We start from the raw sequence: 22,921 nt of genomic DNA on the forward strand, positions 1-22,921 counted from the left end.
TATCATTAACTAGGTTAATAAATTCCCTTAAGGGCCCATGATTGCTGCATAATTGGTTTATGACCTATGGTGATGTGAAGATTGTGCTGCAAAGCGGTTTTAAATTAAAATCTTGTACATCTCAGAAAATAGATGCGTTATACTGGTAGCTTAATGATTGGCAGTAATGTGATAGGTGAGATCAGAAAATATTGAGAAATATTTGTGTTAGATTTCCTCCAGAATCTCAAGATAGGTTACACGGGGATTGCCACACAGCACCATTTGAGGTAGGTTGGGCTGAGAAAAAGTGACTGGCCCAAAGTTATCCAGTGAGTTACCATGGCTGTGGATGGACTTGAACCTGGGTCTCTCTAGTCCAGTGTTTCTCAGCTTTGACAACTATAAGATGTGTGGACTTCAACTCCCAGAATTCCCCAGCCAGTATGCTGGCTGGGGAATTCTGTAATATGAAGTTCACACACCTTAAAGTTGCCAAGGTTGAGAAACACTGCTCTAGTCATAGCCCATACTTTATTACTAATCCCATTCGCTAATCAGTCGATCTGCCCCAGGTGCCTGATGGAACCACTAGGTTTCCGAAGAGCACTTGAGGAGTTTCCTGAGGATTAGGATTGCACCTGAGCAGCCTCTCTGCTCATCAATCCCGGGGAGCCCTTTGGTTTACTGAGGAGGTCCAGGAGATGAAGGGGCAAAGGAGATGCCTAGAGTGCTACTGGCAAAAAACAAAAAGTGAATCCAACCAAACATAGGTAAGAACTTGCATTCAAGAATATGCTGATAAAAAACAGCAAATTACCAGCATTCCTTTGCTGTTATTGCATTGTCTGATTGCCACCAGGTGTCCTGTTTAAAATAACCAGATCCTATGAGGGAAGGATGGATTAGAAGAACATTATAGGGCCCTATGAGAGTTTTTGAGGCATCTGGAAGATAAAATCACTCAGATCTTCTCAGAGCTGATGCCAGCTAGGCAGGTTCTGTAGAGATGACTGAGTGTCTCACAGCTTTATCTGGGATAAGTTTGAGCCAGTTCCTCTTGAAGTGGAACAGGGTTATGTATGACATCAGCTCAACAACTTGTAGTCTGGGTCCTTGCCCTTCCTGGCTGGTGACAATCTCTAGGGAGATAACAGAAGGCTGGGTTAGGGCAGTGGTGAATACATCCTTAAATGAGGGGATAGTACCACCTGCCTTAAAGAAGGCAGTATTGTGCTCTCTCCTTAAGAAACCATCAGTCGACACTGCAATAAGACAATTATCTCCAACTTCCCATTTTGTGTTAATGTTGTGCATAAGGTGGCTGGATTGCAGCTGTGCAGAACCTGGAAGAAATTGAATAACTGGATACTTTTCAGTCTGGCTTCAGGCCTTGGTGTGGGACCAAGGCTACATTGGTTATGCTCATGGATGACCTTTAATGAGACTGAGATGGAGGGGGTTTGACTCTCCTGGTTTTGCTTAACATCTTAGTGACTTTTGATGCCATCAGCCATGGGATCCTTCTGGACTTTCTGAGGATTGGAAGTAGGGGGCTCTGTATCGTGGTAGTTCTTCTTCCTGAAGGGGCAATTCCTGGCGGTATTGGAGGGAGAGGAGAAGTTGTGCCCCAGGCCACTGGGTTATGGGATGCCACAGGGCTTGATGCTCTCCCCATTCTTATTCAACATCTATATGAAACTGCTAGGGGAGGTGATCCCTGACATAGGGTCTGGTATCAACAGTATCCTAATGATGCCCAGTTTAATATCTTGAAGCCTGGTCATGTGGTGAGGCCTGATAAGATCAGATGTAAGAGGCTCCCTCAGGTCCCTTCACTCATGAAATGTCACCTTCTGGGATCTCAAAGGCAGGCCTTTTCAACTGCCACTCCCTCCTTTGAAACAGCATTCCCCTGAGATCCATATGGCCCCAACCTAACTGGGCTTTAGAAAGGCAGTTAAAACCTGACTTTTCCAGCAAGGTTTGGGATGGATGTGTTATAAAGTGGTCTGTCTTGGAATGTAGTGTTCTGTTTGAACTAAGTTCATTTGTTGCCCTTGGCATAAAATCATGAATTGTTTCTTCTATCATTTTAATGTATCTTTTAATGGTATTTTACAGGTACATAAGCTACATGGAGTCTGTTATGATTAAAGTAGCATGCAAGGCCAGTAAAATAAATACACAATGAAATAATAAAAGGTAGCAATCATTCATGGGATTGAAAAATGAAACTTGCTGTTATGTGATTCTGGTGCTGCTTACCTCTGACACTCTGCATGAACACTTGATTCATTTAGCCTATATTTATAGTCAAGGATATTCTAAAGTCTCATTGGGATTTATCATAAACAAGAGCTAATCTAGAAAAGGAATTTGTGTACTATTTCTGTTTATTCTTTTGGTAAGCAAGCAAAAAGTATCTCAGTCTTTTGGCAGTTGAATGGCTGTCATCTTAATGTTGAGATGTGTTTTTTCAAAATGATAGGTTCGTTCCCCTGCATGTATCAGATAACTTTTAGGGCAAATGAAAGCCAACAAATTTTGGCATGAAGCAGGAGCTAAAAGATGTCATAAAAAGGTGAGAAATGAACAGTATGCTGAAGAAGAGGCAGCAAAGAAAGAACACAGAAAGAGCTCCTGAGAAAGGATATCAATTCTGTGTGAGCTACAAAGAAATATGTGGCTGCTTTAGTGAGTCAGCTCATTAAAGTTAATATGATTCTTAAGACAGCCACCTCTACTTTTCAATCTTGTGAGGGAGCCTGAATAGAGACAGATTGCTTTAAGCAATGAGAGAGGAGTGCTGTACTTTTACATAATTTTCTAACCATGTAGAACTCTAGTTAATATTCCTGCAAGTGACATGATGGTCTTGATAATCTCCCTCTCCCTTCTCTGTATATAGTTGTAGTATGGCATAGCCTTGTTAGTAGGTTACTTGGTTCAGTGCTTTGAAGCTTGATTGTAACAACAAGTAGAACTTCATTACATGGATTATGATCTCAGATTATGAGAACGGCTGTCCTACAGAAAGTGGCTAATACAATGTACAATAAACAATATTTATGTAATTTTCTGTATTGTTTTAATTGTTTGACTATTTTTTGATTATTGTTAGCCGCCCAGAGCTACTGGGCTGAGATGGGCAGCTATATAAACAAACAAACAAACAAACATGAATTGTCTGATTGTCTGAACTACTATGTCGTCTCTGGCATACAATGTTTATAAACATTTTAGAAATGTTCATGTGAGTTATTCAGACTTCTAAAATTCATTGCTCCAGCTCTTGTTTATAAAAGGATATGGAATATGTGCTGTTTTTGGTAGAGGAGTGTGTTGAGTACCAACTGGTAAGCATTTTAATTTTTCTCATGCGAAGTGAGCAATGCTGTTTTCTGGCATAGTACCCACAGCTCTGGCAGACTTCCAGTGACCTGCACATGAGAAGAAAATGAAAAATAAGTTGCTGTGTTCATTTTGACTTCCACAGCAGCTTTGGAAATGTATGACTTCTAATGTTGGCAGCTGCTTATTGGGCTTTCTGATATAAATATTTCTGGAAAGAAGAACAGTCGTATCTTTATGTTAGTGTTATGCTAGTGTAGCAGTATAGCGTAGTACAAAATCTCACTCATCTCCAAAATATCAAGAGCAATAGAATAAAAAGTAATTTTTCATTAGCATGTTGACTTACTAGTGAGAGAAACAGTGAGACATGAAAAAATGCAATGTGCCATATAAGATCATGTGATGATTTTAGAAATTCTGGGGTAATTTCTCCTCTTTAGGATTTAAAGTAAAATCTGGACTAGAAATCTTGGGGTTTGTTGGCTTTAGAGCATGTCATTTCACTACTATTCCCCCCCCCCCATCTTTAAGATACTACCAAAAATTTAGTATATCAATTGAAGCAGGTCTAGAGCAGATTAGAGTTCTAATTTTAATGAGTGTGTTTCTAAATGTATGATTTATAATAATAATTTATTAAGCTTGTATGCCACCCAACTCTTTTAGTTTAGCATGTTGGTCCTGTGAAGCATTTGTGTAATCTATACTTCCATAATCAGTCTTTCTGAACTGGTCACCCTCTAGACGGACAAGCTTTAACTTCTAGAATTCCTCAAACAGAAAGACAATTGCTGAGAATTCTGAGAGTTGAAGTCCACACATCTGGAGGGTATGTAGTTTGGATTAGGCATCACACAGAAAAGTTTGGTGCATACTGGCTTGCAAATAGGTGAGCTGAAGAACAGGACATTTATTTATTTATTTATTTACTTACTTACTTACTTACTTATTTACCAGTATCCTTAACCTTTTGTCATGCTATCTGGGGCATCTGAGAGTGTAGTTCAGCAACATCAGAGCATTCTCTGAACCCAAGAAGACAGGATTTGCCAGACTGACATTGTTTTAGACAGAACAGAATATTTAAATTGAATATTAGACCCTCTTGTGAAAACCTCTTTGTTCTGAATGAGGAATTTTATCTTCTGTGTGCCAGCATGTAAATGTTTCTAATACTTTGGGAGCAGAAACCTCTAAACCTAATAATGTCCAGAAAAATTCCAATCAAATAGATTTTGCTTCAAGTTCAATTACATGAAAGGTTTTACAATTTGTAAACATTAAAAATTGCCTGAACCTTGTAAAGCAGTTGTAAAGAGGAACTGCTCCTGCCAACAGAAGATAGCTCGCTGGAATTATCTCTGATAGACAATGCACTCTACTTAGTCACTGAAGGAGGAAATATCTCATGTGCAGCTGATGATGAGGCATGCATACTCTGCTGTAACAGTTGCTATTCCTTTTGCTGCGTGTTAATTTTGGTGTGGAGCAATGAAGCAGGCTCATAATAAAGACAAGAGGCTTAAGATACCTCCACCTTTACATCTGTAATATTCTCAAGCATTGTTTTACAAGTGTTGACTAAAATAATTTTGGTATTTTCTGTAATATTTTAGTGAGACATAACATTTTGTATCAGGGATAATAAGTTTTCCTATGAAGGGAAAATGAGCACACCAAGATGGCTTAATTACAGGCAACTATTATCTTTGTTAGATGGATGAGTTATGTTGTGAGTGACTTTAGAGAGAATTAGATGACAATTTCCACTGAACGATAACTTGAACTTCCTCCCATTTGGGCTGTATTTCCAGGTGGGAAGAGCACTGGTTGTTACCTTGCTTGGCAATTCTCTATTTGTTGAACTAATAAACTTCTGTTTGTTTGAAGGTACATGGGAATAGGACTCTCTGCCCAAGGTGTCAACATGAACAGACTTCCTGGTGAGTCACTGCTAAGAACTATTTGTGCTCGCTCCTGAGCTGTTCACTATGCTGAATTTGAAAAAATCCGGAAAGAAAAGAAAAAAGTTATCCCTGGAATCCACGTGCAGACTTTTTTTTAGAAAATATCACTTGAATTGCAAAAAATAGGAGGAGTCTGGTAGCACTTTTTCCAAAGGGTGGAAATGCAGTTTAATAATTTGTTTAATATAACCAATTGTGTTAAAATACATAAGAACAAATTTGGCATCAGGACTCAAACCATGGACAAAGTAGTATTGGAGCATTTCAATCTCTCAGGATACTCTATGTCAGACCTCAGAGTGACTGTTTTAACAGCAAACTCAAGTGAGAAATTGTTGAGCATCTGTCTCTCTCTCTCAAGGTTTCAGGCAATCTCAGGCAAACACAACAGGTTTTGGACACATTACAATTGTTAATTGATAGGTATTTGTAATCTGTCTCCCGTGTAATCTGCATAACCAACCTATCTTCCCCATCCTTTGCCCCCTCCCACCCCAATTTAAATCCTACCTCAAACTAGCCACTTTATGCATCTGATGAAGTGAGCCACAGTTCATGAAAGTTTGTGTTTTAAGATAATTTGTTAGTTGAAAAAGTGCTGCATCTGATTCTTTGCCACCATGGACTAACACAGCTCTTCTACAATCCCTTGAACTGAAGCTTTGTTTCTGTGGATAGATCTGACCATCCTATATTTGTAAATTTATTACGTTCCAGCCCTTGTGGCCTTGGAAGTTTGTTCCAAAAATAGGGGATACTGAATGTGCCAAGCAGTTCTAGTTTTTTTTTTTCTTTTTGTCTTCCACCACTTGCTCTTGAATCTTTGGTTTCTTTGCTTTTACTCCCAGGTCAGGCCCCATCAGCACTGCTGTTTTTATTTCTGCACATTCAGCTTTGAATTTCTTTTTGCTAAATGTAGAGTAATCTTTTGTGATTGCGTACCCTCTTTAGATGGGGCAAGAATGGGTAACCTTTTGTTAAGGGTCTTTTTTTTAAAAAAAATGTGGGCTACAGTGGATTAGGAAATCATGCAAAGTGGGCAGGGGCACATGGGTCAGCTAGGACTTTCCAGTTTTATTCGATTGTGGGGAATGGGGAATTTTTAATGGTGATAACTTGTTTGAAGTTATAGATTATGTATGAACAGTTGTAATGAAACCTGGCCATCCTTTACTGAAACTGTTATTGTAAAACTTTGTAAACACATAAACATATTGATAAAACTCTCTTATATATGTAGTTTTTATAATTTATTTTCTTTTTCCTATTTTTCTGTTCTATTTAAATAAATACATGCAATTTAAAAATAAAGGTAAAACTTAGGGCTACCAGATCTGGCTTGCAAAAAGTCTGGCCCAATTACTAACTCTTTGCTGCTCTCTAGTGATTGTCTGCATTTTTGCAGGCCAGGTTTTTTAGCCCTAAAAAGTATCAGCAGTTTTCAGCAGTGATAATCCAAAGAGGCTCTAGGCTATAAAAAGTGGATTCAAGGATTGGATGCAACCCTTGGTCACCAGATTTCCCACACTGAACTAGGATGCTTGGATTAAACTAGATGCTAATGTTTATAGAGCTACCCATTCATGTTATTTATTGATGGCAGTTCTGTTTGATCTACTCTTTTTCTAACATACTTAAGATGGAAAGTTTTGGTGCCAACAAAAACTGTTCTCTCTATCCATCTTTTCAAAGAATTTTACCTTTTCTTTAGTCAAAAGGCATTGAAAGCAGCTTCAAGGTCACCAAGAAAATGAGAATCCTTCTCTCGCTTTACAATCTAAAATAAGGAACAGTATTGAAAAGAAAGAGGGAAATGGCCAAACTGAGATGCCATTTCTTTCAACAACTACCTAGATGGGCAGGGTTTTAAGTAACGAAGATCTGGCAGCAGCTGCTAGGAAAATCCAAGATCTGCTAGCTTTTTAGCAGAGATGATGGAATACTTCTGCCTTCCCTATCTCCCTCTGCTTTCAGTCTCATGGAATGGCTGCTGATAGGAATTGGCAATAGTATTATCAGGATGGCACTCTCATCTTTCTCTGGGTCTCCAATATTAGACATCTGCTTCACTTCTGTTTTCTCATTATTAAAGACTTTTTACTCAGTTAAGCAGTTTTATAACTGTAAATTGGAAGCAGATAGTAAGATAATTCTACCCTAAACTTTACAGGGAGATTTCCCAGTCTTTTGTAGTTTCTTGTTTGGCATCTGCCCAGCCTCATCTTGCCTTCCTCTTCCATTTCCTGTCATTTGGGGGTGAAACTGTTCAGAGTAGAGAAATTTATTCCACAGTTGAGCCAATACATGTATCATACCTCCTCAGTTAAATGCACATCCCATTGGAAATGATGCACATTTGGATGCCTGCCTCAGTATTAGAAAATCCTTGGCACCGGGGATAGCACCTGGAATAATGAAAACTTCTGCCATTTGTAAGCGTCGTAGAATTACTATAAAAGTATGCTTTCATAAGGTTGAAAAGGTTCACAAAACAGGCTGATACTTCAGTTCAACGCTACTTAGATATTTAGATTTTTAAAAAGTTCTGTTTAAGCCTGTCTACTTTTTACGCATGTGACTTATGTGGCTCCACTTTTAATTCCTGACATCCGTCTTGTGTACTAATGAATAATTAGTACTTAATTGCAGCTTATTTCTTAATCTAAAATTGCAAATGCTTAATTGCAAGATCTCATGTAATTGATAGTTTCAGGTGAGATCTGTGTGAACACTATTAAGAGAATGTCCATGTGACTGGTGCTAACTGCAGACCTTTGGGGCTGCGTCTGGAATTGAATATCTTTGAGGCTGACTACTAGAAACATATTTGGTTGCAGCTTTTGAGATAATGGCCATTCGTTTGTTCAGATAGCTGGGCTAGTCAGACTTTTCCAGTAATGTCTTCCTGACAACACATCACTAGAAAGGACAGATGGTGAATGCTGTTTATAAAACTGTTCTATATGCCTGCTTAAGCTGATTTGGAAAAAGATGTTGGTGTACAAAGAGCAACTCTGATGGGAAAACAGTTACTCCAGTTACTGCTTTGGGCATCTGTGATATTTGTTGAGGTTCAGAGCTGTAAATGGCCAGAAAATACAGTAAACCTTAGTTTTTAACAAAGATTATGTTAGAAGTCAAATGTTCATTAAATTTGAACTTACATGATTGGCATCATTTGCATCAACCTACTTCATTTGCAGAATTATGTAGCTTACATAATTTCCGCTATTTGACATCATTTGCATGACATAAATTCCATCTTTTGTCTTGCTTTGGAAACAGTGGGGTTTGTCTATTATTTGGGGGTGAAGTCCAAAATTATGTCTGTTGCATCTGAAGGCAGCTGAATGGAAGTCCACAAAATTGAGTTTTACTGTAATCTTTAAAAACATTATCCTCCAAATACAGCAGTTGGTGACCTATTTAACATTTCCTGCCAGCTGTTATCTAATATTCACCTTGGTTCTTCAGTCCTGTGTAGACAGCAAAATTTATCCTAATGATTGTCATGTATTAAGGAGAGGCAGTGGTGCTGTTCAGTAGGCCTTTTGGGTGGGTTTGTATATCATGTCTTATGGTTTAATGTAATGTGTAATCCAGCTGCCCTATTTTATTTTCTATAAAACCTGTGAAGTAGGTTTAAACCATGATAGTGGCTAGCTTATAGCATCCTGTAAGATTCATGGCTAAGCCTGAATTTGCACTCTTTTGTAATGGCAACTGTGTAAGTTGCTGGCCCAGCATATCTGGAGGCACCACGTTGGAGAAGGTTGGTGTAAGTAGAACTCAGAGTGGCATCTTGCTTCGTGTAACTATTGGAGGGTTGCAAACACATTTTAGTCATCATCAGTAAGCAGCAATATTTATGGATTTTTGTTACTGAAACTTTCTAATCGGTGGGCGTAGAGTGACAACTATAATGCATATAAAAGGATGAGTGGTAGTGTTTTTTATATTGTGGTATAAACCTGTTTTTACTCTTTCTGAATTGCTTTAAGCATTTTTGAGGTTGTAGAAATGTACGTTGTCATTTTCAGTGACCACAGAACCTAAATAAGAACAAGAAACTAATTTGGGAGTCTTAGAAGTTCTTCATAATTTGACATAATTAAAAATCATACTTTAAATGGTGCTATGTTGGGTTGTCAGGATGATACAATAGAGGTAGTCCTTGTTTAGCGACTGCATCATTTAGCGAGTGTTCACAGTGACAACGGTGATGAAAAAGTAACTTTGTGACCAATTCTTGCATTTATGACCTTCACAGATCGGTAAAGCAAAGGAAAGCTGAAGTAAGATCGTAAGCACAGTTATGGTTTCACTTAGCAACCATTTTGCTTAACCGATTGTGGTCACTAAACAAGGACTACTTGCAGTTTTCTGATTTCTGATCTTCATTTCCTATTAGATGGCACAAGATGTTATGGCCTGGAATGTTTTAGTTCAAGATGGCTTCTTGCAGAATGTTATTTCATCCTCCCTCCAGTCTATAGCCATTGAGTATACTCAATCCTCTTCTGATTTTTTTTTTGAGGTTTCTAAGTTTTTAGAGTTTCTCTTAGACTTTTTGTACTTAGGGAATTCTTACCTAATATGTATTTCTTACACTGCACTTGGCAAGTTTAAATCCTGGCATCATCTTTGGAAAACAGTTCATGCATTTGTATGGCCATTTCCTTTCCTGTCAAAGTTGAAACTTCATGATTAAAAGACACTCCTCTCGTAGCCTTTTGTTGATGTAGAGCAGGAGCAGTCACTATTGCTAATGCGGTTTTGCAGGTGCTCTTAGCGGACCTCTTAGTTTGCCTCTAAAGTTTTTAGCTATAGCTTAATTTATAAACTTGTAATTTAAAATTTATAAAATATATATAAACAGGGAGCAAACCACACATTCTTTAGCACTGATGATGTTACCTAGTTGGGTAATGAAACGTCACCCAACAAATCAATCAAATGCAATCAAACAACAAAGCTCAGAGAGCACTAAGGACTCCACAGTTCAACCTTGAGCTACATATATTGTCTTCTATTGGTACAGCTTAATTTATCAGACTGTATATCCAATTGTCAGTCTTCCTGGTGCTTAACTTGGTGAGTGAAATGAAAGTGAGCCATAGCAGATGATTCAAGAGGGCTCCAAAAGGATATGGTAATGTATCCTGGAAAATGCTGGGGATTCCACTGCTAGGTTGTCATCTGGTTGTTCATTTCTAGATCATTGTTTTAAAAGTAAGATGTACCTACAAGCATTCCTAAACAGATAGTTATAAGTTTGGGAGTGTAAGAATGAAGTAGGTCATCCTGTTCCTGTTTAATTCTGAACTAAGTAGTTGTTTTCAGGTGGAGCACTTTAGTGTAGCTATATATTGTGTCATTTCAGATAAGGGTGTTGACAGCACTTGGAGCAACGTGACAGATCATAAGCAAGAGCATAAATTGTTATGTACCCAGTCATGGGTGTTTAAAACTAGCTTGGCCTCCATGATATTTTAACATTCAGGGTTCCTTTTGTAGCAGTGAGAAGAACACAGTTCCTGCTAATAAGCAGCTCTAGCATAACATGATTATATTGCTACTCTGAAACTAGGTAGTTACAAAATGGAAATGAAGTCACTCAAGCTACCATATTGTTTGTCAGATTTCATGCTGTATGTTTCATACATTTAACCATGGATAAATCAATTTAGACTTAAATACTTGAATTTAATTTCTTAGATGAAATCTATTTGTCCAGTTGTTGCCCTAGGAACATAGGGAATATCCTAGTATTTTTGGCTTGAGCGTGCCAGGACTTTTTACCCTGAACAGGCAGTCGGTTATTTCAGTAGCTTTCCTCTCAGAGTGGGATCCAGCTCCTCTGCCAGTGACTGCTTGTGGAACAGCAGAATATATTTAGTCCATGATTACTTATTGTGGATTGTGCAACATGATGCTTCAGTACCTCCTTGACTGGAAACTGTGGTTTATGTTCAAAGAGAATGAGATACGAGAAAAAAATGTCTTCAGTATGTGGCTAAACATAAATCTGTGGAAGCCACACAAAAACTCATTCTGTGACTATAAGACACTTTTGTATAAACAAAGAGGCCTTATTTACCCCAGATTCAAAAATACTATATAGGCTTTAGTGGAGGATCTTTTGGTTTTCCTGAAGAGGAGTAAGTACTTACCTGATTTGGACCATGGCAGATGGCTGGGATCAGACAGCGATCAACCCAGTCTTTTTTCTGCTGGCTGTCTTTTCCTTCAGTTTGCATGCAGCCACAGATTTTTGTGTGTGTTATTACTTGAATTGTTTTATATGCTTGAAAAGGGTTTATGACTAACTCAGACTGCCTGTATACCACAGATGAATGCAAACATACCTTCTCAATTTCTTAACTACTATTAAGTGATTATGAGAGTAGAGGATTGTGTTTCCTTCTAAGCCCCAAGTTCCTTTTAACCAGACCTTGAAACACAGATCCTAAATTAGGTTGAGTTTATTACTAAAACTGTTGGGAAAAGACTGGAATTCATGAAGAAGAGGGCCATGGGAGACAACCATCCTGTAGCTTGTGCATGTTATCTGCATGAGAGGTCTATGGAAATGTAGATACGAATGTGGACTTAGTTTCTTACAGTTTTACTTGGGTTGAAGACTCAAAAATCAGCCTGAAGCAGTACTTTCTTTACTGGCTATTATAGCCATTCTGTAGAGGAATGAGTTCTAGGTTTTGTACTAGCACTTTATTCATCTGCAGAACAAGTGTGCTATTCTCAAAATTGCCTGAGCATGCTGTTTTAAATGTTTGTATCGAAAGAGTAACAATAAGCAAAATATATTTCATACTGAAACCATTTGCTTTTGTTTAGTTAGTTGATTTTTATCCCACCTTTTGTACAGGAACTCAAGATGGAATACATAGTGCTGTGAAGGAGCACCATGTATGCTGCCTTGAGGATAAAAGGCAGGCTGTATATCAAAGAAATATTCCATGTACTGAAGGAGTTTCTGTTTTATATCCTTTTGTGGTCTTTTAAAATTTGAATATTAAATTCCAGTTGAAGCAAAATGGAAAAAACTAAAACAGCTCAAATCCGAAATTATTAAAGTCTAAATGTACCCAACACAGAGGATGCTGAATAATTAATAAAATGCTTAGTTGATGAAGTTGGATTGTAGAGTCATAAAATAAATTCAATTGTTAAGCAAAAACAGTTTGAATATACATATTAAAACTTTGCTATGCTAAAGGTGTTGCAATTTCTGGAAGTAACAACATTTTAAAAAAAACCCTAGTCTTAAAACTTAAATCTTATTTTGACAGCTAAATATGTAAATAATTCTCTATTTGCTGTCTTCTCTGTGTCTGGGATAGGACAGCTCATCTATCACAATCACCCCGCCCCCAATTATCTTTATCCCCCCTAACAGGCCTTTCCAAGCACTCTGGAAGTGGTTCAGGCCATGTTCTGGATTGATTTTGAGGTCCAACCCTCAGGGGTCAGAACATTCTATGAAGAAATGTTGTGCACATACCTAGAATCCTCCTTCATTACTAATGTAAATACTAGAAATTTCCTACCAATGTCACCAATGATTCTATTACTTCCTGTTATCAAGCATGTCATCTTCTAAACATGGGCTCTGTGTTCTTTTTGTTTAGGCTGGGATAAGCATTCCTATGGCTATCATGGTGATGATGGACACTCCTTCTGCTCATCAGGGACAGGGCAGCCCTATGGCCCCACTTTTACTACTGGCGATGTAATTGGCTGCTGTGTGAACCTCATCAACAACACCTGCTTCTACACAAAGAATGGGCACAGTTTAGGTAAGCAAACTGAACATTTGGTCCAGTTTTCTCTAGTATCATTTGAAATGTTGGCATGTTCATAAGGTCCCTATCAAAATGTAGTTCCATTCAAAGAACAGAGTGATTGGTTGTACAGTCAGGGCATTGTATGGGTTGTTCTGTTCCTAAAACTTCCAATACAGATTTATAGCATTATTTTGTGAGAGGAAGTACAGGTTTCCCTCACTTTATGTAATTCACTATTCTGCAACTGATTATTTCTGTTCTAAAATTCACTGAATGTGAAAAAAAATGCCATTATGCAATTTATGCAATTTATGCCAGTATAGTCAATTTGCGCCAAAGTCTGAACTTTTTTCCCACCAAAACTACTTGAACATTTTCTTGCCAAAACTCTTTTCTGCCCTCATTCATGCATTTACTATCATATCACATGGTTGTTCTAGTTGTGTGTCCCATCTCCCACTTACTTCTGTATGTGCAACAGCTACTCCTGTTCCTCTGGGGTCAAAACAGCCATCAACATCTTGTCCAGCCCCCTTTCCCCAAAGGAAAAGGACCTCTCTAACACTAGAAACAAAGGTGGATATATTACATTGTGCTGAAGCTGGTGAAGGATCTTCAGTCCTAGGATATGCTTTTAACCTGGGAGAATCTACTGTGTGCAACAGAACAAAGGAAGCCAATAATATTCATAGTGCTATGATGTAGTCTATCTTTTTGTCTGCTGTGTGCATTAGAAATATAGCTGTAGAAGAGAAAATGCTTTTATAGAACATGAGATAAGGAAGCAAACCTGTTTGAATAATGTAGTGCTTAAGGCTAAGGCTCTAAAAATTTATGAGTACATTTGTCAGTGCATTTGAGTTACAAAATTGGACACCATTCCCTGCAACTCCCTTTTTCCCACTGGTTCTGTGTTTTGCTTTATCCACATTTGGTTTATGCAAGCTTTTTGGGGAGTATAACTCTAGCATTGAGTTAGGTGATGACTGGGGAAGGCAATGGTAAACCACCCCGCTATAGTCTGCTAAGAAAACGTCATGAAAGTGGCATCCCTCTCAAGGGTCAGACATAACTCGGTGCTTGCACAGGGGACCTTTCACCTTTTTCACTTTCAACTCTAGCATAAAGCAAGGGAAACTTGTGTGCTGATTTAATTTTTATTCTTTATTTTTTTAGAATTGCTTATTGCAGATTGGGGGTAGGCAAGTGTAAGTGCTATTTACCACAGTACCAGATAAGTGTATGGGATTCACTGCAGCAAGATGTGGTGAAGACCATTGGCTTAAATTGCTTTGAAGGGGAACTCTACAAATGTATAATTGGTTTATTAGCAGCTTTTGAAAGTGAGAGTAAAACGGCCCCTTTGTATTCAAAGGGAGCATACTCCTAAATAACCACTTGCTGAGAAACAAGTTGGGAGATAGCTATTGTTTTCATGTTGAACTGGTGTAGGGTTCCCAGGAGTATTGGCTGTTTTGTTTTTTTAAATATAGGATTAGGTGAATGTTTAGTCTGATGTTTCTGCACACCAACTGCATGACTTGCCAGATGCTTCAGCTTTGTTCTTCTGAATTGCTTTACTGATAACTGGATTTTTCCCTCTGTGTAAAGAGGAGAAAAAAAATTGTATAGAACAGTCTTCATCAACCTGGCATTCTTCTGCAGCAGTTCCCAGAAGCCCCAGCTAGCCTGGCCAAAGGAGTTCTGGGAACCAACCCAGAAGCCAAGCCTGTTCTTAAAAGACTCTGCTCTTAATTTTGGGGATAATATTGTCCTTTTACAGCATCTGAATTACTTCTATCAGTAATCATATTGCAATTTTTTTTAAAATATCCCAGTCCTCTCTATGATTCTTGTCATCCTTTCCAGCCTGTAGCATTATTGTCCTATATGTGTTACAATTGCTGTGTTTGGCTAAAAGTGGAAACAGTTTGTCCTGATATGCTCCTGGTGTGGTAATAGATTTATCTTGCCTGTGGAACAACTGTGTTGCCAATGAGAAAAAGCCTATACAGTAGTATAAATCCCACTTAGGGTTAAGCTTTCAGAAAGTAGTTTGCGGCAGGAAGGGAGTAATAGAATGAACTCCCTCCCCAATAACATGAACATCAGTTATATATTCCAGCGCAGGTGCAGATGGACCCAAATTGGTATATAATACCAATCTAATGCACTTGGATCTGAATTCTAGTTACAGGACATTTCACTAAGTCCTTACCTGGTACCATTTTTGTTCCTGATTTCTGAATCTGTGTTGCATTTTACTAAAAAAATAAGCATGTTTGAAAGTAGAACTTCTCTGGCACTGTTGGTATGAACAACAGCTTGTATTTTTTGATGGTAACTCCATGGATGAACACATGCTTCGTATGAAGATGGTATCAGCCTCCATCTCTATCACCTTCATGTAGAGTTAGGAAAGAATAGTGCCTGAAAATCTGGAAAACAACTGCAAGACTGTGTTCAGATCACTGTAGCAGTGATCTGATTCAGATTAAGACAGCTACTTTTGTTTCTAATGGGAGCAAACTGTGGTTTGCTGAGATTACTATGACAACACAGGAATCTTTAATTCATTGTAGTTGAAAAAGAAAGAACCATAAGGTCTGCTGGAATTGATTTCTTCACAGAGGGACTCGTTGGGATAAAAGCTTATTAATGCTCTAGCTGAAACACAGTATTAAATTCTCAAAACAGTAGTTGGTGGTGCCGGAATGGAATTCCACACTATCTTGTCATTTAGATGTTGAAAGTGTACAGAGCTGGTTCAGATGTTACTGTTACCACTCTTACACAACAATACTAATCTTAATAATTTTAACATTTTGAAATATTTCTATTTTTCTAAAAGCAAGTTGGTGGAACTTTTTTTTCCTGCCAAGAGCCAAATGTCCATATGTTCTCTTTTTCTGATGCCACTACCCATTACCTTACCTTCCTTTTTTCCTACAGAGCTGGCTACTATTAGAGGGACTAATCTTATTGCTTAAAGTCTCGACTGACAGTTTACAGAGGGTTTTTGAAATGAGGCCCAAGGCTGCAGGTTGCCAGTCCTGCTTCCAAGGGTGAAATTAACACTTCATGGATGTAACTATTCTAATGTTGTATAAAATAATGGGTCTCTGCTAGAGGTGTGCAAAATGTTTCAAGGTTGAAATGTTCTGACACCAAAATGCCCTATTCTGATCTTACTGGAAGTGGTCTGACCTTGAAATTTTGCAGTCATTATGGTACAAATTCTTAACCGTTATGGTTTGCTTTACTTTTTTTTTGTAAAGTGTGATCCATGTTCATAGCATTTTACCAAGTAATTAAGGAGAAAAATCCAGATCCCACCCTGCAGCTTACAATTTAAATTTCATCACAGTAACAAGTGATTGAGATTGAGAAGAGAAAGCCATATATAGCAAGCTAAATACTGCATGCACAAATAGTCTTGCAGGTAGTTAGATTTCCTTGCAGCAGGAAGTGGTAAATGCAGCCACATTTTAAAAATAACATCTCCAACTGGAAAAGGGTGGGGTCTTATCTCTGTGCCCAGAAATACTTGCTTCCTACACACAGACTTATGTTTGCCATGTTCTCTCCTATCCTTTGATTCTGACTTTTAGGCATTGAGATTACAATAGGCAAAGTCCAATTTTTTTTTCTTAGTTATATGATACAAAAACTGCTGGTTGGGAGCTAGGTTTAAATTCTCCTCCCCATAATATCTGTAGATACTGAACTAGCAGAAGAAAAAAATTACTCCAGGCTTTTGCACTACTGGTTTAAGATTAAATATAAGCACTTCTTGCTTAAAATTAAGAATAAAGTTCAGATCAGCATTAGCACTCTCACTCTTCATTCTGTTAACATTGATATACAGTAGCAGGGCGTGACTTCCTGGAAAAATGACAACTTGGGCATGTCCAGTCATCTGTTTGAATGCATCTTCTGTTTCCTTTGACTCTCTTGGTGCATTAACTTAGTTATAGGCTCAGCAAAGATACTTCCTTTGCATGCTGCTTTGTTCCTTCTCCTAGCAGTAGGTTGTTTAATTACCTCCTGTACAATTATTTTAAAGGAACAGACTAACAACAAACAAGAGAAATTGCTCTGAAAAGTCAATTTCTGAAGCATGAATTGTCATTAACAGATCTGTATTAAATTAGTTTCCCCCTTTCTTTGTTTTAATTTTATTCCTGTGCAGAAAAACACACTGAAAACTTCTAGCTCAGATCCTCAGCCTTATTTTCAAAGGGCCAAATAGACTGAGAATTGGTGTGGGTCTGTGCCCATTAAACTATTTCACAGTTTTGTAGAACATGGGAGTAAGAAGTAGAATGTTGTGCCAATTACTCTAGTCAGTTCCTAGATAATCATGGACAAGCTTACTAGACACTGGTTTCAGAGTAAGCATACGTAATATCCTACCATGAGGTTTCTTAAGGGAAATGTGAGAGTGCGTTGGAGGTGTCCTTCATTGTCCACCAATTACATGTTTGTTGCTATGTTGTATGTATAACAAATATAAGTTTTAGCGAAACGAGCGGAAATCCTCTGTCTTGATTCTAATATTTTTTCTCTCACAGGTATAGCCTTTACAGATCTTCCTGTAAGTATAACTATATTTTATATTTCAACAAAAGATTGAAAAGATTGGGGTTGGAAGGAGGGTAGTGCTTGGGATGTATCTTCTCTTTATGTACCATCTGGAAGTGATTAGTATTAGGCTAGTAGCTTGGATGGAGCTCACGTTGCACTCAGAAAGGCAGGTTTCATAGAGAAATTAGTTGTCCCATGAGCTTTTGCTTCGGAAAAGGGGAGTAAATTGTTAACAAAAGTTCTTCCACATATTGGAAGAAAATTTTTTTAAGAGCAGTGATTTGGCAAGGATGTGGTCTGCTTCTCTAAAATAAACCAAATGGGACCTTAACCTGAAATGAAAATAAGCCTTTTCTGCTGCTGCCTTAACTGCCTTAAGTATACTAAAAATAACCTACACGTCGGTGAATTGTTAAGCAGAGTACGTTCACTAAGAAAAAAGGAAATTCATAGATTCTGAACAAACCACATCTGCAGGCCAGACAGTTTCTTGAATTACTTGTTGTAGTGCAAATTAATCAACTGACTACAGAGGCCAAAATAAATCAAACTGGGCTTTCCTTTCATTTAGCAGTTTTAACAGTTTTACCAAACTTTTACCAGAGGTTGCAAGTGATCCAACTGAGAAGAATTTTTGAGAGGACTTATGAAGATGATTCTTTGAAAGCTGCTTATTCTCTGGCATTTTGTCCTTGAGTGCCAGTAAAGATATGTATTGGTTCAGACTGAACTAACTACACAGTGTAGGCATAAATGGTTTTAATCTTTAAAGATTTTAAAGATTAAAACCACATGAGCAGGGGGCTGACTTATTTTTATTTATTGCCCAGGTGTGTGAGAAAAAGAAAGCAACTGTATATATTTTTCAAGTCTGATACAGAGCTCTGGTTTGTACATCAGCATCAGACCTCCAATTTCATACAAAAAGTCTTTAGATGCTCAATAGGTTCCTAAAACTGGATAGAATAAAAACTTAAAATAACATTTTGCAACTGTACAAAGAACAGAGGCCAGCACCATTGATTCAACTGTGCTGTAACAGATTGTTTTACAGCTCAAAATAGAAGTTTGAATTTTGTTTTGACTGGATGAGAAATTGAAGCCTATTTCCAAAACTGGGAACCGTTCCCTTCCAGTTTTCTTTAGCAATGTGGCTTTCTAAGCAGTTTCTGAGAATGGCACCTTTAAAGATACGCCTTGCACCATGCTTGTCCCATTCCCAAAGTTAAATTTCTCTAGTTAACTGTAACTGTTCAAAATACCATGTGAAAATAGAGAACGTTAATTTCTTCCTTGGCAAACAATTAGAATATATTATAGGACTTCTGCTGAGTGGAGCCTGCCTTACAACTACAGTCTGCTACATTTTCATTGTCTGCTTTTTGGAAAATTGATGGCCTCTTCAGAAGTCTGCAGTCTCTTTATCTGCTAATCTAGGTGCACTTTTTTCTTTCTCTCCTAAGATGCAAACAATCCCTTTTAATTTGATTTTGAGAAGTGTTTCTTGTCCTACGCAGACTCTTCCCAAATTATTTCCAGGGATGTATTTTCTGCTGAGTGCCCGTCATGTCTGCTTGTCCTGGAAACACCTTGTTCAGGCTTCCCTCTTTAAAAGGAAAAAAAAAATGTGTGTCTGTGCTTTCTTTCCTAAAGAGCCCTGGTTTTTTAACTTGGGCTTCTTTTTTTGGCAGGCCAATCTATATCCCACTGTGGGGCTCCAGACACCCGGAGAGATTGTGGATGCCAACTTTGGGCAACAGCCATTTGTGTTCGACATTGAAGACTATATGAGAGAGTGGCGAGCAAAGATTCAGGGCACGATTAAAAGGTTTCCCATAGGTGACCGGCTAGGGGAATGGCAAGCCATGCTACAGAAGTGAGTGGCAGCTTGGATTGCCTTTGAGTTAAAGCTTGTGTTAAATTCACAATCGCTGAAGAACGTTCTGCTGTAAAACTATATCCTCCACCGCTCTTCCTTTATTGGTTTTGTGTGGCCCCGAAGAGCAGAGGGAGTCCCTGCCTTGTGACAAACAGGAGCTAGCTGTTTTCCCTGCACCTTTTTTGCAGCTGATTGGTAGCACAGATATGCTGCTTGCTTTCTGCATAGCTTGATCATTTTTTTATTCCGTTAAGTAGAGGAGTCAGAATGAGAAATGAAGGGAAGATGATGATGATTTGCAAAAATTCCTGCTTTTTTATACAGCCAGATCTCAGAAAAAGTGAAGGAAAATCAGACATTATACATACGTATGCCCTGAGCAGAAGACATGCAAATCTGGTTGTTTCAGCTACCCCTACTAGAATGTCTCGATGAAGCATGACATGTTCAGCAAACAGGCCAATTTAACATACGTGTGCTTTGTTGTAGGATCTTCTGCCTCAGGGATTTATATATATGCCTAACTCCCCTTCAGTTAGAGTCTCTTGGGATAGTTTATAACATGAAGATTTGTCTAATATCTCTAGGTGTTTGTTTTTTTTGCAATAAAGGAGAAGAGTTTTATAAGTCAGCTGCAGACTTCAATAAGTCAGGCAATATACTTCATTTCAGATTTATTACAAGTTTCTCATACATTCTCATACATCTCATAGAACTATTTTCAGCTCACTTCTATAACACAATATTGATTGAAGGCATTTGTAAATGCAACGTTCTTCCTTGCCATTGCTTTTTAATTCACACGAGGAATTAAAGTCAAGAAAGTTGAACAGATTCTTCCCACTTAACATGTAAGATCTGTTCTCTTGGTTTTCATGAAGGTCTGAAGGTTGGTGCCTTCTGTTCCCTGCCTATGCAACCTTTTTCTGACCTAGTTTGACACTAGGAAGCAAAATCAACCACAATTACAGGGCATATACAACAAAGTGCATGCTAATGTGACTCTCCTAGAGGTGTCTCCTCCTTGTGCTCCCCTTTTTGTCGAATTTGTACTGACACTGATGCTCTTTCTGCTGCCTGCTTTTTATATTTCCTAGCATGGTCTCTTCCTATCTGGTACATCATGGATACTGTGCTACAGCGACTGCCTTTGCCCGTGTGACGGAAAGTACAGTCCAGGAGGAACAGATCTCCATAAAGAACAGACAGAGTAAGCTTATTTGTATTGCTGCTGTTGCTTTCCCTGAATTCTGAAATGTGCAGCCCTCCTGCCTGCATCATTATCTTGATGCAGCTGTAGTCCAGTTCCCTGCGCTGATGGGCAGGACCTTGGTGTCCTCTGTTGCTCCTGCTAGTTCTCTTTTATGGCTGGCATTTTCTGTTTTTCTGCATCTCACCTTTATTTTCTTCAGTTTACTGCTCCTAAACCAAACTATTTGATTGTTCTGGAAGCTGGGTAACTCATTCTTGAAAGGACAGATACTGTTGATTATCTTTCATATTACCCTTTAGGTTCCTTCACAAATAAGTTGAATTTCTGGCTTTTTGTCCCGCCTCTTGTGGGGTTGACTAGGATCCCAGTGCCATCCATTCTCCCAGCTGTTCAGTTAAAATTAGTAATTTATTGACTAAAATGGTAGATTGTCATGTTTGTCAATAGCTTCTAAAGTGATTTGCTGGAAAAGGATATTACTTCAGGAGTTTAGACATCTCATTCTTGCTTATCTTCCTGAACACACTTGAGAAACCCAGAATACTGGTGCATGGGGCTGTTTTCTTGTTTTCTGAGGACATTTTATTAAATGGATGGGTAAAACATCAGTACTTACAATGTAGCTAAAAAAAGGAATAGTAGGCAAAAAAATCTGATCCAACATCAGTAACTGTGGAACAATTAAACTGGAACATCTCCAAATAAATTATATTGCAAAATGGGATATTGCAATTAATAGGCCTATACATTTCCTTAATACTATTAGCAACCTATATGCCATCTCCAAGCAAATTTAAGGGACTGCTTGAAGCAAGAGCATCTGTTAGCTGGAAGATCAGGCAGGCTTCAGTGAAGGTTTGGCCTTTGCCTGATTCTCCAGAACCATGTTAAGAAGTACTGTTCTAAAGCTATAATCTCCTTATATGCAGTCTTCATTGACCAGCATTTCATTCTATTTTCCATGGTCTACTCTGGAGAGAATTGAAGGCTACCTTGATTGATTCCCCACTTACTGTTTCTAATAGCAAAATTAATTTAATAATTGAAAATAATAGAGTTTCATCCCATACAGGAGGAGAGGATTGATTGTTGGCTGACTTCCATGCGGAAGGGCTGCCATGAGTGGGGTCACGGCAGAAAAACAGCCTGCCGTGAGTTGTTGATGCTCCACAGGAGTCCAAAGGTTATCTATTGGTGCCTCGAGGATACAAGAGTTTGTCACAATTAACTTTGTTCTTATTTTTTATATATCTATCTGAAGCACACACTTCTGTAACATTCTCACAACCGGGAAAAATCCTACCTGAATGATTTATCTGTGGGTAAACCCAGTTTTATTATCTGGCTGATGTGAGATGATACACAGGTTATTGTGAAGCAGTAATATAGCCTACGTCCTAACAGTTCTCCTCTCACCTCCAGGAATACAAAAGCTGGTTTTGGCAGGAAGAGTAGGAGAAGCCATTGAAGCAACACAGCAGCTATATCCAGGGCTTCTAGAGCATAACCCTAACCTCCTATTCATGTTAAAGTGAGTACGGTAAATGCCTTTGTGCAAAGAACTGTGGTGTTTGGAAAGCCAGGAAGCAGAAATAGTGGCAGAGCGGCCTGGCCTATAATCTCTTTTTAGCAACTCAGTGCCAAAACATGTGAATCCTCTATAAACAACGAGTTGAGGGGCAGAATGGAACCTTCTTCAAATGAAGGGCTGCCTGTCAGAGAAAAACCGGAGGTGAAATATGATTTGACCTGTCCCAAATAATTGCAGCCCCCCCCCTTCTTTTTTGCAGGGTGGGGGATGCTGCTATAAGTAGCAACCCTTGATATTTTTTCAAATGGAAGGCAGCTTAGGAGGAACCTCCTTTTGGAGAAAGTGAATTGGGATGCTTTCTCAAACAGCTCAGAATAACTTCTTTTTCTTCTCACTTTTAAAATCAGGCGAGCAAGGACTGTAGGCCAGGATCAGTGATTTTACTTACAGAATGCTTCTTCCTAAATGCTGCAGAAAATTTAAAAGGCAGGCCCTCAGATTCACAATTTAATAACCTAGGTTGGTAGATCTCGCAGGGATCTGATCCTGCACCACTTTGGTGGGAGGATTGTGCATTTTTGTTCCGATTCTTTGGGAGCC

General features: G+C 38.5%; 1 protein-coding gene across 2 annotated transcripts in view; it reads left to right on the top strand.

The window, feature by feature from the left end:
- RANBP10 (RAN binding protein 10) overlaps window positions 1–22,921 on the top strand; it is a 58,964-nt gene that overhangs the window by 3,285 nt on the left and 32,758 nt on the right. For both annotated transcript variants that reach the window (XM_063313025.1, XM_063313024.1), the window contains exons 3-8: window positions 5,227–5,279; window positions 12,956–13,123; window positions 17,686–17,708; window positions 19,390–19,574; window positions 20,675–20,787; window positions 22,213–22,321. In XM_063313025.1, the coding sequence (XP_063169095.1) occupies window positions 5,227–5,279; window positions 12,956–13,123; window positions 17,686–17,708; window positions 19,390–19,574; window positions 20,675–20,787; window positions 22,213–22,321 (651 nt within the window). The remainder of the gene's footprint in view (window positions 1–5,226; window positions 5,280–12,955; window positions 13,124–17,685; window positions 17,709–19,389; window positions 19,575–20,674; window positions 20,788–22,212; window positions 22,322–22,921) is intronic.

The sequence above is a fragment of the Candoia aspera genome, chromosome 11 (genome assembly GCF_035149785.1).
Source record: "Candoia aspera isolate rCanAsp1 chromosome 11, rCanAsp1.hap2, whole genome shotgun sequence".
Lineage (NCBI taxonomy): Eukaryota > Metazoa > Chordata > Lepidosauria > Squamata > Boidae > Candoia > Candoia aspera.